The 14,368-nt window shown below is 42.3% G+C and overlaps 1 protein-coding gene across 1 annotated transcript; it reads right to left on the bottom strand.

The window, feature by feature from the left end:
* Nucleotides 1-88: 88 nt before the first annotated feature.
* prpf6 (PRP6 pre-mRNA processing factor 6 homolog (S. cerevisiae)) lies at nucleotides 89-8,905 on the bottom strand. The gene is made up of 21 exons (XM_029156659.3): nucleotides 8,634-8,905; nucleotides 7,889-8,051; nucleotides 7,628-7,746; nucleotides 7,458-7,536; nucleotides 7,061-7,237; nucleotides 6,505-6,633; nucleotides 6,261-6,355; nucleotides 6,006-6,162; nucleotides 5,752-5,914; nucleotides 4,896-5,014; nucleotides 4,599-4,817; nucleotides 3,783-3,905; nucleotides 3,583-3,704; nucleotides 3,311-3,449; nucleotides 3,086-3,205; nucleotides 2,304-2,480; nucleotides 2,084-2,217; nucleotides 1,874-1,965; nucleotides 1,626-1,740; nucleotides 1,357-1,483; nucleotides 89-909 (listed from the first exon to the last, which is right to left on the bottom strand). Exons 1-21 carry the CDS (start codon nucleotides 8,819-8,821, stop codon nucleotides 757-759), a joined length of 2,910 nt encoding a protein of 969 aa, XP_029012492.1. The 5' UTR covers nucleotides 8,822-8,905; the 3' UTR covers nucleotides 89-756.
* Between the last annotated feature and the right edge of the window lie 5,463 nt (nucleotides 8,906-14,368).

The following is a 14,368-nucleotide window of genomic DNA, read 5'->3' as shown; positions in this document are numbered from 1 at the left end:
GCATGACTCACACAGACCACGAATGTCACTTTCAGGCTCATAGCCACAACAAAGTACTGTTTAATATGACTCTGAGAGGAGCAGAGAATGGAGCAAGAAACTGTGTTTATTGGATGCCTGCGACATATTTTGAAACACAGCTCACAGCAAGCTTTGATAAAAAGCAGCTCATTACTACAATAGGACAAATCCAGTCTCTGACAAAGAGTTTATTTACACGGTTTAACAGCGAGCAAAGTCTGCTCCTAGGTTTTAGGACAAGAAATAAAAAAGTCTCAAACAATTCCAGGGTATTGTTCAAACATATACAATGACTTCTCACCTGATACCTTATCACAGCTGGGTTTCTTTGCTTATGCAATTTGCACTACCACAATGAGATCTGAATGATACTAATGAGCAGAAACCAAAGTAATGTCAAAGTGAAAACAAACCGTCACAATCTATCACACGCACCAATCAAGATACTTGTTAGATGAATAGACACCTTCAAGATTCTGCAACTAAACTGAGGAGGTTTTGTTTCCATGAAGACAGAAACTTCAAACATGGAGCCACGCAAAGTGTGTAATGGGTTTTATATTGGTCCTTTCATAAATGTGTTTTCACTTTGACATTAAGCAATAATTTTAAAATGTAAATGTTTAAAACAACTAAATATGACAATGACTGAATACTTCGTACGAACAGCAGCCGAGCGTGCCCAAAGCTGTTCACATCTGTCCCCCAGGTGTTTTCAGGTCGAACTTCCCAGTCTCAGAACGTGTTCTTGATTTTACTGGCTACCTGTGCTAAGATCTCTCCCGTCTTTTTCTGCCAGTTCAGGACGTGTTTAGACTCAGCGCACCACAGCTCACCGTGGCGGGGCTCTGCATTCTCACAGCGCTTTCGCACCTCTTCCTGCTGTTCCTGATGGAGACAGAGGAGTGGAATTAGATGCAGTTTTGGCAGCGTCCAACATACAGTTTAGGAATAAAGCCAATATTAGACTTTGCTCTAAAGTTTGTCTCTAGTAACCATGTAGTCACAAGCATCCTCAAAGGAAAGTGTCAAAAAGTGCCCCCGAATAGTGAGAATTGTAAAAGATTTGAATACTTTAAAAGCATCGCTGTACGATGATGCTTAGAGTGATGTCTAACGTCAGTCAATGTTTTATTCCTTCCTCTTGAATACAACACAATTAGATTCAAAGAAAATATTCATAGTTGGGGAAAAGTTTAACAGGTTAGCTTGTCTAAGGAAAACTTAACCTACACATGAGACCGAAAAAGATGGTTTTATGTCAGACTTATTTACTCGGGCACGATCAGATGCAATGAGTGTGTTCACTGGTACAGACACAAGTACCATTTTTACCTCTGTGCCATGCTGCATCTCAAACTTGGAGAACAGAGCCCAGGCATCTCCCAGGTCTGGCTCAATCTTTACTGTCCTGAGGAACCATTCTCTGGCTTTGGTGATCTTGCGCTCACTCCAAAACAACCTAAAATTATTTAATCATAAGGAAAATAAAAAAAACAAGAAATCAGTGTCATCGCAAAATGTGCGCTAATACAGAATGTAAACCATTATAATGTGTTCAGGATCTGTGAACACAGTGCTTTTTACACAGTGAAAAGTCATACTTGGCTACAGCAAGCAACACGTGGGGATCATGTTCACACTTCTTCAAAGCGTCCACACTCTTAGTCTTCCTCTGTGGTCTGGCCTCCAGAAACACTGCCTCAGCCCAAAGGATGCCTTTACAGGAAGAAAAGGGTTTAGAACAAAATAGCAAATATAAACAGAAATTATTTTCTGTGGCAATAAAAAATCTGCAGCTATTCTGCCTTTTTGCAAAATCATTTACTCAAAACAAACAATATGTTCTCACCTGAATTGGGACACTCCTGCAAAGCTTTGGCCATCAGTGTGTTGGAGATATTCTTCAGTCCAGCCCTGTATTCCAGTCTCACTGACTCCAACCTGGTTAATATGATCACATGCATAGAGTTACATTATTTTGCATGAGGTTGTCACATTTATTTTTAATTGATGATAAGTTTGGATTTGGAGTGGGATTTTGTTATCACAGTTTTCATACCATAATTCGGGGCTTTGGGAGTTCTTGAGTCGCGCTTTTTCCAAGATCGCTCTGGCCCGGGTCAGTTGTCCCACTCTCTCTTCAAGGCGAGACAACAGCAGCCACAGGGGCACAGAGTGGGGGCACTTTTTCAACTACGAGAAAGAAATCATTAACATAAGTGCAATTTTTCTTTCAAATTCCTTGAAATCTATTGATACTACGCACTCAACCGTCTCACCCCTTGGTTGTAGGCCTCTCTGGCCTTATCCATGTTCTCACACTGCTCCTCTATCTGGCCTCGCATCATCCACAGTTTGGGGAAGTCCTCATAGTGTTTTAGGGCCTCGGTGCACAACTCCTGGGCAGCTTCTATGTTTCCCAACACCCACTCCAGCTTCACTGACTTCATAAATACCTGCAGAGAATACAATCAAACGGAGAAGCTCTTCAGTCTGTGCATAAACTCAAATTCCACTAAGCTTCTTACATCTTTGATGTTGGGCACTGTTACCCAGTTTATACCACGCTAATACCTCACTAGCTTTTATATGTATCATATGCCAGCTTCCTCGTCAGCTTAACTGCAAACTTAGTCATTATCTGTTAGCACATACAGCACTAAAGACTGCAGATGGAGTGATGTTTTAATATCTGTCAACCTGAGCGGTGCTAACTGTGGGGTGTGAAATCTGGCAAGTCTGAACCTGAGAAAAACAGACATCAAAGCTAGTGAAAAATAGGAAAAATGAAAAATAAAACCCAACATCCAAAATTTCCTTAAACATTGTGCGGAAAACATTTTATATCAAAATAACTTGGTGGTGAATGAGGTCAGCAATAAAACTATAAACGCGATGGTTCTCCACTTGCTGCCAAAAGGTTTACAGCAGATTCTTTAATATGTCTGAAGCATTCTGGTGCAGTCTGTCAACTTAGATGAACTTTGTACACTAGCTGATGATACACCTTGGTTTGACTAACAAACACTGACAGAACAAAAACGTGGTCGTTCACTCTCACCCTGGCTGTTGGAGCACTGCTTCGGGCCTTCGCCAGCAGTCGGCGAGCTCTTTCATACTCATTATTCTCAGATTCCAGTTTCACAGCAGCAAGCCAGATTTCCTCACTGTTAGGGTTAGCCTGACAAAACAATAAGAGGAGGGTCAAAAATGCAGCACCTGCAGAAGAGGGCCAAGATACCACCATATTACAATGACAGGGTGGGTTGTATGAATTTAGCATCACCTGAAAGGCAAGGGCGAGGATACTTCTAGCTGCTGGCACATCCTCAGCCAGCCACTTGGACTTGGCCCCCATCAGCCACAGGACCTCTGCTTTGGGACAGTGAGCCACAGCCCTCTGGAGCAGGGCTTCCAAAGACTCCCTGTGAGATGAAATGAGCCATGTAAAGAGGTGGTAGGTGATGAAGGATGCAAGAAGAACTGATTCAACAGGAATGTCAGCGTTTGCATTATACTGACTGCCTCTTTCATTCATTAGAAATCAAATCTTGTCACCTGGTGCCATGGTTCTTCTCAAAGTAGGCGGCTCTGAGCCAGACACTCTTTTTGCTGGGGAAGACCTGGAGAGCATGGGCATAGATGGCTCTTGCACACTCCAGCGCTCCATGGGCCACACACTGAAACAACAAACGGGCCTGTTAGTCAACACAGCACATGAGGAACCATCAGGGTGTTAATATGGAAATGCTACTCACACTGTCTGCATCTTCCATCCAGGTGTGTTTGCGGTCCTCCTCCTCAATGCCGATACCAATGACAGCTCTGATCACTGCCTGACAGGTGGCCACACTGCCTGCTTTGTCACACTCCTCTGCATCCTGCATGGGACATGAAGAAATATGCAAACGAGTTAATCATGAGGAGAGAACAGCTGGCACCAATAGTTATGAATTTTCAAGGAATTATCATGGCAAGGTTTACACACCTGGTGTGACAAAAGTTTGCTCTACCACCCAGACCAGAAATCCATGTAGATGATTTATAGCCTATAGATAATTGCTCCTTCATGAAAACAGTCAGGAATCTCTGAGGGTCTCATTATACACAAAATCATCCTCAGAACACCCAGATCCTGTACGTTTCATTCGTTGGTACTATTACAGTGATTGTTCTTGGCCTCCACAAACCAGGAAAGCCACACACTTTGTCAAGGTGAGACATGTGAAAGGGGATTACAAAAAAGACATGATTGCAAAATTATAAAGTGCACTGAACAAAATGTCAGTCACTGTACTGGCTTGTAATCGGTTGCACGCAGATGAAAGCGTTGCCAAAGTATTCTGGCAAGTTAACAAAGCTGACAACGCTCCACTCCCTTGACGACAAAAAACAAGAGATCTTTTTCTTTACCATAGAATTCACATGTTCCATTACTCGTTACCTTTGTAGTAATAAAAACAGGCCTTTCTTTCATTTGATGTGCATCATCTCATGGGATTCATTTATTTAAACAGCAGAAAACCCTTCCATCTCCCACTCTCAAACTTAAATTAAAATCATCAATACCACACCTGTATCCACTGCTCTCTGTTGATCTCCACACCATTGGCACGTAGAGAAGTGATGGCTCTGTCAATGATCTTGTCCACCATCTGAGTGTTGCCATTGGCCTCTTCCAACTTGGCAGCAGTGATCCAAATGTGGCGATCAGTGGGTATGTTCTCTCGAGCCTTATTCAGAACACGGCGCGCATTCTCGTATGTTTCCAAGCGGGCCAGTGCTAACCACAGCTAGAGAGGACAGGCAGTATATCAGCAGGTGGTAAAGGGTTATTTACCAAACTGTAGCCTTTGGCATCCTTAGCGTACCTCCACACTAGTAGGGCAACACTCCACAGCTCTGCTGAGCATGATCCTGGCATCCTCTGGCTCCTCCAGCTCAACGGCTGTCTTCCACAGTCGAACAGACTTAGAAACATTTTCCAGGGCTGCATGGAGGCATTTACACAGCTTAATTCATGATTAACATTTTTCAACTATGGGAAATCACATTATGTTGACTTTGCTGACCTTTTAACCATTCTGGCACAATTAAAGCAACTTTTATAAATAATGGAAGCTTACTATGAGGATGTGTGGCTGGAATTGCACATTAATTTTATTTACCCTGGCAACACATGAGAGGAAAAGAAGTGGAGGAACCACGGTCATCACCGTTTTCATTGAGTACAGTGATGATAAATATAAGCACCAAACAGCATAGTCAGCAATAGTAGAAGGGTTCAAATGTGTCTGTGGGGAAGGTTGAGATTTGTTTATGTAATAGAGCTAAGTAGAGTAGAGGTAACTGAACATGTAGAGGCGGAGTTAGTTCCCCTGGAGAGGAAGCTCAACATCCATCTCTGTCAGTTGAGTATGCTGCTGGGAAACATCCTATTGTGTGTGTGTGTGTGTGTGTGTGTGTGTGTGTGTGTGTGTGGGTGGTTGGTGTGAGCCTGTGCATGTGCTGGGGCATTGACACTGCAGTTCACATAAGGTGCCTGGCTTTGACAAAAAGCCAGAGCCACAGCTGACAAATGTAACACTTTAATTGAATCCTAAGTGTGTGTGGGGGGTGGGGGCAGCTTTTCATCATTCAACACTGAGCTTCTTGACAATGTCACAATAGGCAAACAGGAAGTGTAGTACTTTAACTTTCTAACTCAACCATATATTCAGGCCTTACCTTTCCTTAGAACTCGTTTCTTAGCCCTGACATCCGTCTCCAGCTCTGCAGCTCTGATGTAGATACGGACAGACTGTGGCATGTGTCGAACAGCCTGGGCTACTACTGCTTTAGCTGTGTCACCAGGCTGCAGGCGAGCTGCCTCAAGCCACACATCTTCACTCTGGTGGGTAGTTTGAACATATAAACCTTACATTCTGTATATTCTACATATGACACATCTACTGGCAAGATGCTCTTCTATGATCTTTTACCTTAGGACACATCTCTGTGCCTTTCATGATCAGGTTCCTAGCCACCTGCAATTTGCCTGTCACTTCCTCCAGCCTGGCAGAGGCAATCCAGGCAGGCGGGTGATGAGGATTGGTCTCCCTCACTGATTTCAGCAGCAGACGAGCCTTTTTAATATCACTAGACATTTGAAGACAAATCGTCAGATTTACACAAATGTGCACTGCATATACACAGACAACAAACATGTACATTTGGTGTCCTCAGTGTGTTTCTACCTGATGTCTCCTCCATATGTGGGGATCATGGAGTTGAGATCTGTCAGGTAGCCCTTTGGATCTACAACCGTCTGTCCACTCACAGAGTCTGACACCTTTTGTAAAACAGTGGAGATAAATGGAAATATAAATATATACAATGTAAATAATAAGCAATATATAGAACAGCAGAACTGTGTGCTATGACATCTCAACAAAAAGTAATAATTGTGGTGGAAAAAAGGGGATTGAGAGAATCAGTTACCTGACTGAGCCTCATGTCCATGAGTGTGTTCCTGGCCTGACCGATTTTCCTCATGTCAAGCTCTCCTGTTCCTGGTGTCATCAAGCCGGGAGTCATGCTTCCTGGGTAAGGTGTGTTCAGACCCCCCAGCTAATGGAAACAATGACAAAGCATTAAAGTATGTTATGATATTTAAAAAAAAATCTGAAAAAGATCCACATGGTCTTGAAATATCAAATTTTGCATCAAAATTGTGATCAGTGTTATTTTTCTAACCTACAACCCTAAACAGTATATTGAACTTTACATAAGGTTTCAGGATCCACTGGGGCTACTGTTCACTGCAATAATGTGCTAAGAGGTAATAATCACATCCCCTAAAATAAAAGCTGGTCATTTTGGGACAAACTAGTGATTCACTTAGATTCCTTGACTGAATAAATAAGGAACATTTGACAACTGTATTGTGTGGAGAGGTGATATATCCTGACTCCTGCTGGTTTAAGTTGAAAATACATCATCATCCTCTCTGATGTGAATGTTTATTAAAAAAAGTCTTTTTAACACTCATACTAACCCCTTGCAGAGGGTCGACGCTGGTGTGGTTTTCTCCCGTCTGCAGGTGTTTGGAAAAGAAACTGTCGGGGACAGGAGTGAGTTTCTCATAGCGGGGATTCCTCTGGCGCTTGTTTCTTGCATCGCCCACCTCAGGGATGCTCAGCCACTCTTCTTCCGATACCTCTGCCAGTTTCCTCTGTGAAGATACAGTCAGAAGAAGTGAAAAGACTGAAAATCACTTAGGAATATTAGCCATGTGCTTTTGTGTAACTTGACACTGCTCTTTTTTGTGACAACATATGATTTCTTTTTGTAATGACCTTTAATATAATTACAGAATATAAAAATCTAAAGATGTAATTATTATTGTGAAAAAAGAAGTGTAATAATTAAGCATAATATATGCAGTCATGGACCTTCAAGTCAGAAAACTGCTGCTGGATTTTGGGTCGTTCCATACGGTATTTCTCAATTTCTTCTTTTTCTCTCAGCTCCCTGAAAAAAGAAACACTATGTTAAAACCCCTGTAATTCACATGTTAAAAAAAACAAGATGCTACCATTTCAAAAACGGGCCATTTTTTAACCTTCTTTCTTTACGTCTCTCATCCATCCTCTTGTCAAGTGCTGCATAAATAGCATCTGCCTCTTCATCATCCTTCTCGTAGGGCCCACTGGAGAACAAGCTACCTGCATATCCATTAAACTACAACAAAAAAGACAAACCAATAATTAGACATAAGCCTATCATTGTTCATCTGCAAAGACTAACCAAAATTGATATGAGTGGCTTAAACACAACCTTGCAAACAACACTTCAATATAGAATAACAACTCATCATAAGCACCTCATCATAGTTGGTGTCATTCAGATCTTCATCGTCGTCATCCTGGCTCTTCTTCATCTGATCCCCGACCGTCCTCTTCCCCGGGGGTGCATGGCGGTCATCCACTGGATCGTTGGCATCACGAGCAGGCCCAATGTCAGATCGTGTGGTGAAACCCGTTGCACTGAAGAGAAGCAATTGTTTAATCTCATTAGCATATAAGAAATCCTAATTACAAAGATCAAGAGGACAATTTGGGAATTATCAAATGAAGAAACATTTAAAAAACACAATGAATTAGACCATATTTGAATGTATGGCTGTGTTTTCTTCGTATTCTGTTCTCTAGCAGAGTCACCAGATACACAGCCTCACTACACCTTTCATTCATTCAATTATTACAATAAGAAAACTGTAAGGGAAAAAACTCTGCTTCTATGCAATACGCATGTAACTGCAGGCTGCAAATGTATCTTAAAATTTTATTGTTAGAACCGAATTACTTTATACTTTTTGACGTTTGTCAATTCAAATTCAAAGATTACAGCGCTAACGGTAGAAAAAGAGAAAATATCTCCACTGGTTTAAATTTAAGAAGTCGCTTCTGGCTAGAATTTTACGTTCAACATCCTTTTAACTTTGACTTAGTAGTTAGTTATTTCACTACGAACGGTACGTGGACAAACCAGTGACTTCATAACCAAGCTAGCCACAGAACTGTTGTCGGTTGGCAAGCTAGCTAACCATGCTAGGGCAGTTAGCTTACCCTCTGCCGAGTCCTGGAACGTAGCCCAGCGGTGCGGGCATGCCCAGGAACGGCTTCTTCTTCTTCCCCATCAGTGGAGAGGCGAGGGGCATTACCGGGGGGCCACCGCTAGCCCCAGCTGCCCCGGTGGCCCCTGCCGATGTTTTCGGGGCCGCTTTAGGCGCCTGTTTCGCTGCAGCGCTGGCCATCGTTGCTCTAACGGCGAGGGAACTCGATGCCGGATAAACAACACTCGCGCTTCCGCTCCCCGTGAGCTGCGACCCCGGCCTTCACGAAGTGTCTGATGGGGTGTAACAGCGCCTCCCACAGGACAGGAGGGTCACTGTTTGTTTTCGCTTTTCTTAAAAAAATTATTTTGTTCGGAATCGTTGGTATGAGACAGAATTTCTCACATTTCCTTGTGATTCCGGATTTAAAGTAGTTCTTTAGAATATTTATTATGTTTTAAGCTAACAGATGTCTTCAAATAGGCCACATGAGGGCGCCGTACCCTGACAATTAATATGCATGCTTAAATATTGCAATTTATCACATTTAATGGAGACTATGAGCTTTATAGAATAATATTGCCAATGAACCTAATTTCTTTGCAGTAGGATAAGGTTTCATGTTTAAAATCTTTCACAGGTAATGATAATTTCCCTTTGAAAAATTGTAACTTCTTAATGACTATAATTTAGTCTTTGGGTGTATAAATAACATGCCTATAGTCACTTATTTAGTAATAATTACTAATCATATGATTAATAATAATAATTTGATTTAATTAAAGAACATGATCTTCATGTATTTAGGAGGTTAATTTATTTTTTGGTTGTCTCATTACTTTATTAAAAGAAATAGCCAGATTTTGAACTCTGAGTATTGCAGAATTCAGATGAACCATCTTCAGGATCATCATCAGGGCTCCTAAATTTAAAACAACCATGTTATATTTTACAGCAAATCAGTTTTACTAGTTCTTAACAGAAGCACAATGTCGTTCTTCACAAGAGTAGTTAATAAAAAACTGATTTGTGCTTCAGGCCATGTTCTTGACATGGTACAGATGATAGAGCCATACATTTTACAAGTAATTTCAGAGTAGACTAATTCTGACAGACAAGTGTTAGTGTGTTAACAGCAATATCTTACATTCTGGGTGAAAATATCAGCGTTGTAGAGTTCATATTCAAACACGAGACAGAAGACGGCAATAAAGTTAATTACATTCAGACATGACATTTCTGGGATTCTTCCCATGAGTTGAATCCAGGCCATACATCAATTTAGTTCAATCACATTTAACTTCACCCATCTACAGTCTGAGCCTCAGCTCAGGCCTTTACATTTTTCTTCATTTACACCGACATGAGGGCAGACATTATGTCGCTCCTGGGGGAAGACGTTATGATGAAAATGGACTATCAGACACATTAGAAAATGTATAGCTCACACAGCTGACAACCTATTTAAACATAAAGAGCAAGTCAAACATTGATTTCATCCAACTGCGGCATTGCTTCTTTAATGTTCCCGTGATTAAAGTAGTGGATATTTGATTTTAATTAAATTATTTTCAAAGATAATCTCATTTAAGCCCTTAATAGGCTCAAACTTTAAATCAAACACAATTTCTACAATTGGAGAAGTTATTAAAAAGACTTGCTGATTGTCCTGATTGTCATGTGTACCCCAGTTATCTAGAGCCTTTTTCTTTATAATTTATTTAGGATATGGATACAAAATTCAAAAGCACAACAGCATGGAAAGCACCAGCCTCCACAGTAGCAGCGGTAGACAGCAGATATCTGCTCAGGGGTCATGAAGGCTTAGTAACTGTGGTTGCCAAATACCTAGAGTCATTCTCTGATGTAGAGTCATAAAACATTTACTGATGCTTTCTATAAATGTTACTTTGAGCCCAAAACTGTATGAAGCAAGTATAAAAGAAAACATGAAAATAAGACATTTTAAATTAACTGGTTGTTGACAGCACAGAGTTATTTAGAGCAACTTTCATTTGATTTTCCCTCAAATAAAAATGAACAAATAAATGAATTCTAAGAAATCTTGAAACGTCTTTGTGTGATTGACAGGTTATTTGTAGGAATTTCAATACTGAAGGCAACAGTGATAATCATATTTTTCTTGTGTTGAAGTAAACAATTAACATAATTTGTCTAAGCAGGAAAAGTTGAAATGGAATAATTACACAAGTTAGTTTTTCTTTTTTCATATATTTAGAATTTTCTATATATTCGTTTATTCTGAGTGGAGGAGCAGCATCACGACTGATTTTGATAGAGTGATGGTAACCAGGATAAAGCTGGAGTTGCATAAAAGATGTCAAAACTTTTGACATTGCCTCAGATTACACCATGACTCATTTATGGTCCACTCATTGGGAGAAAGCCACTGTGTGCAAGAAAGAAACTCTATAGAGATTATTGATATACTTTCATTCATCATCTACAAACACACACCTACACACTCAAAGACAAAACACACACGTCCCTATTAGCTGAGATGAGTTAATTTTAGCTCATTATTCTCAAAAATACAATGCAAGCGAAGACAAAACTGGAAAAATAGGACAGGGACGTCGTCATTTTTCAATATTATACACAAGTGTTAAACTCAATTAGCGTCTAAGTTGAAAGTAGTCTACGTGCACAAAGCCTGACTTCACACTAAGAAGAAAGACTGGGGAGGATTAATAATTTATTTAGAGCTGATTACTGAATGTGTATTATTCTAAAAGAAAGAGAAGTGTCCTTGTGAAAGGACAACAGCAAATTGCTAGTAGGTCCTTCCTCACAGAGTGGTCGACCAGAGTCGTTTTGCCCAACAGATGCTCAGAATTTTATTGATCCACTGAGCTTAGTGCGACAACAAAGGTTTGAATAAGGACAGTCTGGTAATTAGTCTCGAGCAGGATCTGAGCCTGTGTACAAAGACAAAGAGACGGTGAACGGTGCGCTGTGAATACTAATGCATCGGCAGAACATGACACATATCTGTGGGGCGGGTTATTCGCTGGAAGCTCAAAAAGCGAGCAACGCTGAGCACGAAGACTGGATCTACTCCCGGACCTGAGATCCAATATTTAGATTTGACTCGTGCTGAAGAGTCACAGAGCGCACACAGCTGAAGCAGCAAAGTGGAGAAGTGTCGATGCTTTATACATTAAATATCCTATTACCTGATGCCCGTGTTGCATTTGTCTGTGCTCAGTGAGGAAGAAGAAAGGAAAGCAAGTAATTGGCAGTGCTGCTGTTCTGGTGTGAGGTTTTTATATATCCCACATAAACCATCTGACAGTTAACACGATTCAGTGTGGAGTCGATTTGTTCCCCTGATGGCTGAGCGGTTAAATGAGATTATTGACTGAAGCCATTCTCCTGACCTGTTGTTTCAGCGAGCAGCTATTTGGCTAGATTATTTAGACACAAAGGCTCAGCGGTGCATTCTGTTTCCCCGTTCCTGAGGAGAGGAGAGGAGAGGACACGGCTCTCCTCTGCCGCGCTCCCTGGGTTTTGGCAGATATGGACAGAAAAACACAGACACAGGGAGTGGGAGAGACAGAAAAGAGAGAGGAGATGAGTGGGTTTCAAAACGAAGCAGGTGGGAGTGACAGCGAGAGAGAGGACCTCAGCATCCTGTCGTACTCAGAAGTAGAAAGATTGATTCAAGTTGGATTCTTTGCAATCAGAAGCGTCTCAGGGGACGTAACAAGGGAGACGCTTTATGAAGATGACGTGCTCACCGCTGTCGTTCTAGCTCTCACTCCATGCCTGAAAATCAGCCTCAATGCATCAGTTTGGTATCTGTTCTAGTTCTTTGCATTGAGACAGTTGTTTCCACATGACAGAGGTTGTGGTTGCTTTTCTATCATCCACCATCAGAGCAGTGGGAAAGATCAGAACACAGTTAAGCAGCATTGGAGTGTGGTTTATCTATGCTGAAGCAGGAGGACTAGTTGTGGGAGCGACTTTTAGGTTTAAAGTTTTACTTTCTGTCAACTCTAAACTGCATTGAATCTATATGTGTATTTTGAATGTGATGTTATTATGGTAAAACATGCTTTGTGCGTGTGTGTGCGAGTGTGTGTGTGTGTGTGTGTGTGTGTGTAGAGGAGAGGAAGGTAATTCTCATTCCACTCACTCTCTGTCGGTGACCTCACTCCTCGGCAGAGCTCCACACACACACACACACACACACACACACACACACACACACACACACACACACACACACACACACACACACACACACACACACACACACGCAGGGCCGAGCAGGAGACAAGAGGTGATGATCAGGGAGTGGCACGAGGAATATATCTCTCAAATAGGTTCTGTCATCTTTTGCTCCACGTGCTGAATAAACCCAGGGAGAGGACACAAAGCTCTTTTTTGAAGGATGACTCTCTGCAATATGTGCACACAATTACAGAACACTCCCCCAGGTCTCTGATTAGGAAAACAGCTCAGGGCCACAACTTAACACTATAAAGTGGATTCCTCTCTATCACTTGCTCTCATCTCGATAGAATAAATAGCTTCCTGTGGGAATTCATTAGATTGCTTTCACTTCCACCTGAAGGAGCCCCCCCCCATCAGATTAAGCACAGGCCGAACAAAACGCTTACGTTCTATTGAAATCCATCCTCTTTGAGTCCTTTCGGTTTCCTAGCGTTAAATGCGCCAAAGGTTGGCCCGGTCTTGGCCGCTCCTTCTCCCCCTCAATTTTCTGTGCTGTTTGGCAGCGTTATTTCTCACTGTCAACACAGGGACATCCATTCACCGTGACACCAGCTTTGGCAAAGCTCTCGCCACACTCCAGTATCAATAGCATCTCTGTGTCTGAGCTGAAGAGAGCTCCAGCTTCTTCATCAACCTCAGACGGGGCCATTGCACTGCAAACATACCACTCTTTGTGTTTCATATTTTCCAAACTGTGTGGATGAACGTGTTCAATGCAAAGACTATGGGAAGCATGGATTTTCATCTTATATTTCAGGAACTATTCTTTAATGAAGTGCATGATGTGTTCCTTGCAGGGAGTTGCTCATGTTTCAGCTGCTGCCTCTGTCACTACACTGTGTGGACCAGTGGAGAGCGAGTCTCATCGCCTGCTCCCTGCAGGTCCCCGTCCTTTCATTATTCACTGTACTGATCATGCTATGAATTAAAGATACAAGCTGCGACTGCTCGCTTTTACGCTGGAACTTGAGAGTGTGTGGGAGTGTGTGTGAGTGTGTGTGTGTGTGAGTGTGTGTGAGTGTGTGTGAGTGTGTGTGTGTGTGTGTGTGTGTGTGTGTGTGAGTGTAAGTGTGCTTGAGAAAAGAAAGTAAAAAGAAGTACTCGTGTGTGCGTGCGTGCGTGCGTGTGCGTGTGTGTGGCTCTTTTATTCCCGGCTCAGCGTGTGTTTCGGTGAAGCCCTGATGAACCATCCCGTCATTTCTTCCCCCTCTTCGTGCTTTGATGATCCAGTGCGTCGCCGCTTCAGGGAGGTTCCCGTGTTTCCGACACAGACGCTGTGATGCAGCGTCTCGCGGTCTTTCGGGGACTGCGCCGTACGCTGCGCACGTCCGCGCGCAGCTGAGCGCCAGCACATTCAATTAGCGGGCGTGTTTTTAGGAGATATTGGCAAAGACGCGTTCACCACTCGCTCCCAGATTGGGTGCTTTGAAGTGAAGCGTCGACTCCGCGAGCTCCCCGTCGATCCGCTCCTCGCGTCTGTTTCTTTGC

The sequence above is a fragment of the Betta splendens genome, chromosome 7 (assembly GCF_900634795.4).
Source record: "Betta splendens chromosome 7, fBetSpl5.4, whole genome shotgun sequence".
In the NCBI taxonomy this organism is placed as follows: domain Eukaryota; kingdom Metazoa; phylum Chordata; class Actinopteri; order Anabantiformes; family Osphronemidae; genus Betta; species Betta splendens.
The sequence above is the reverse complement of the archived record's forward strand: the minus strand, read 5'-3'. Positions and strand labels throughout refer to the sequence as shown.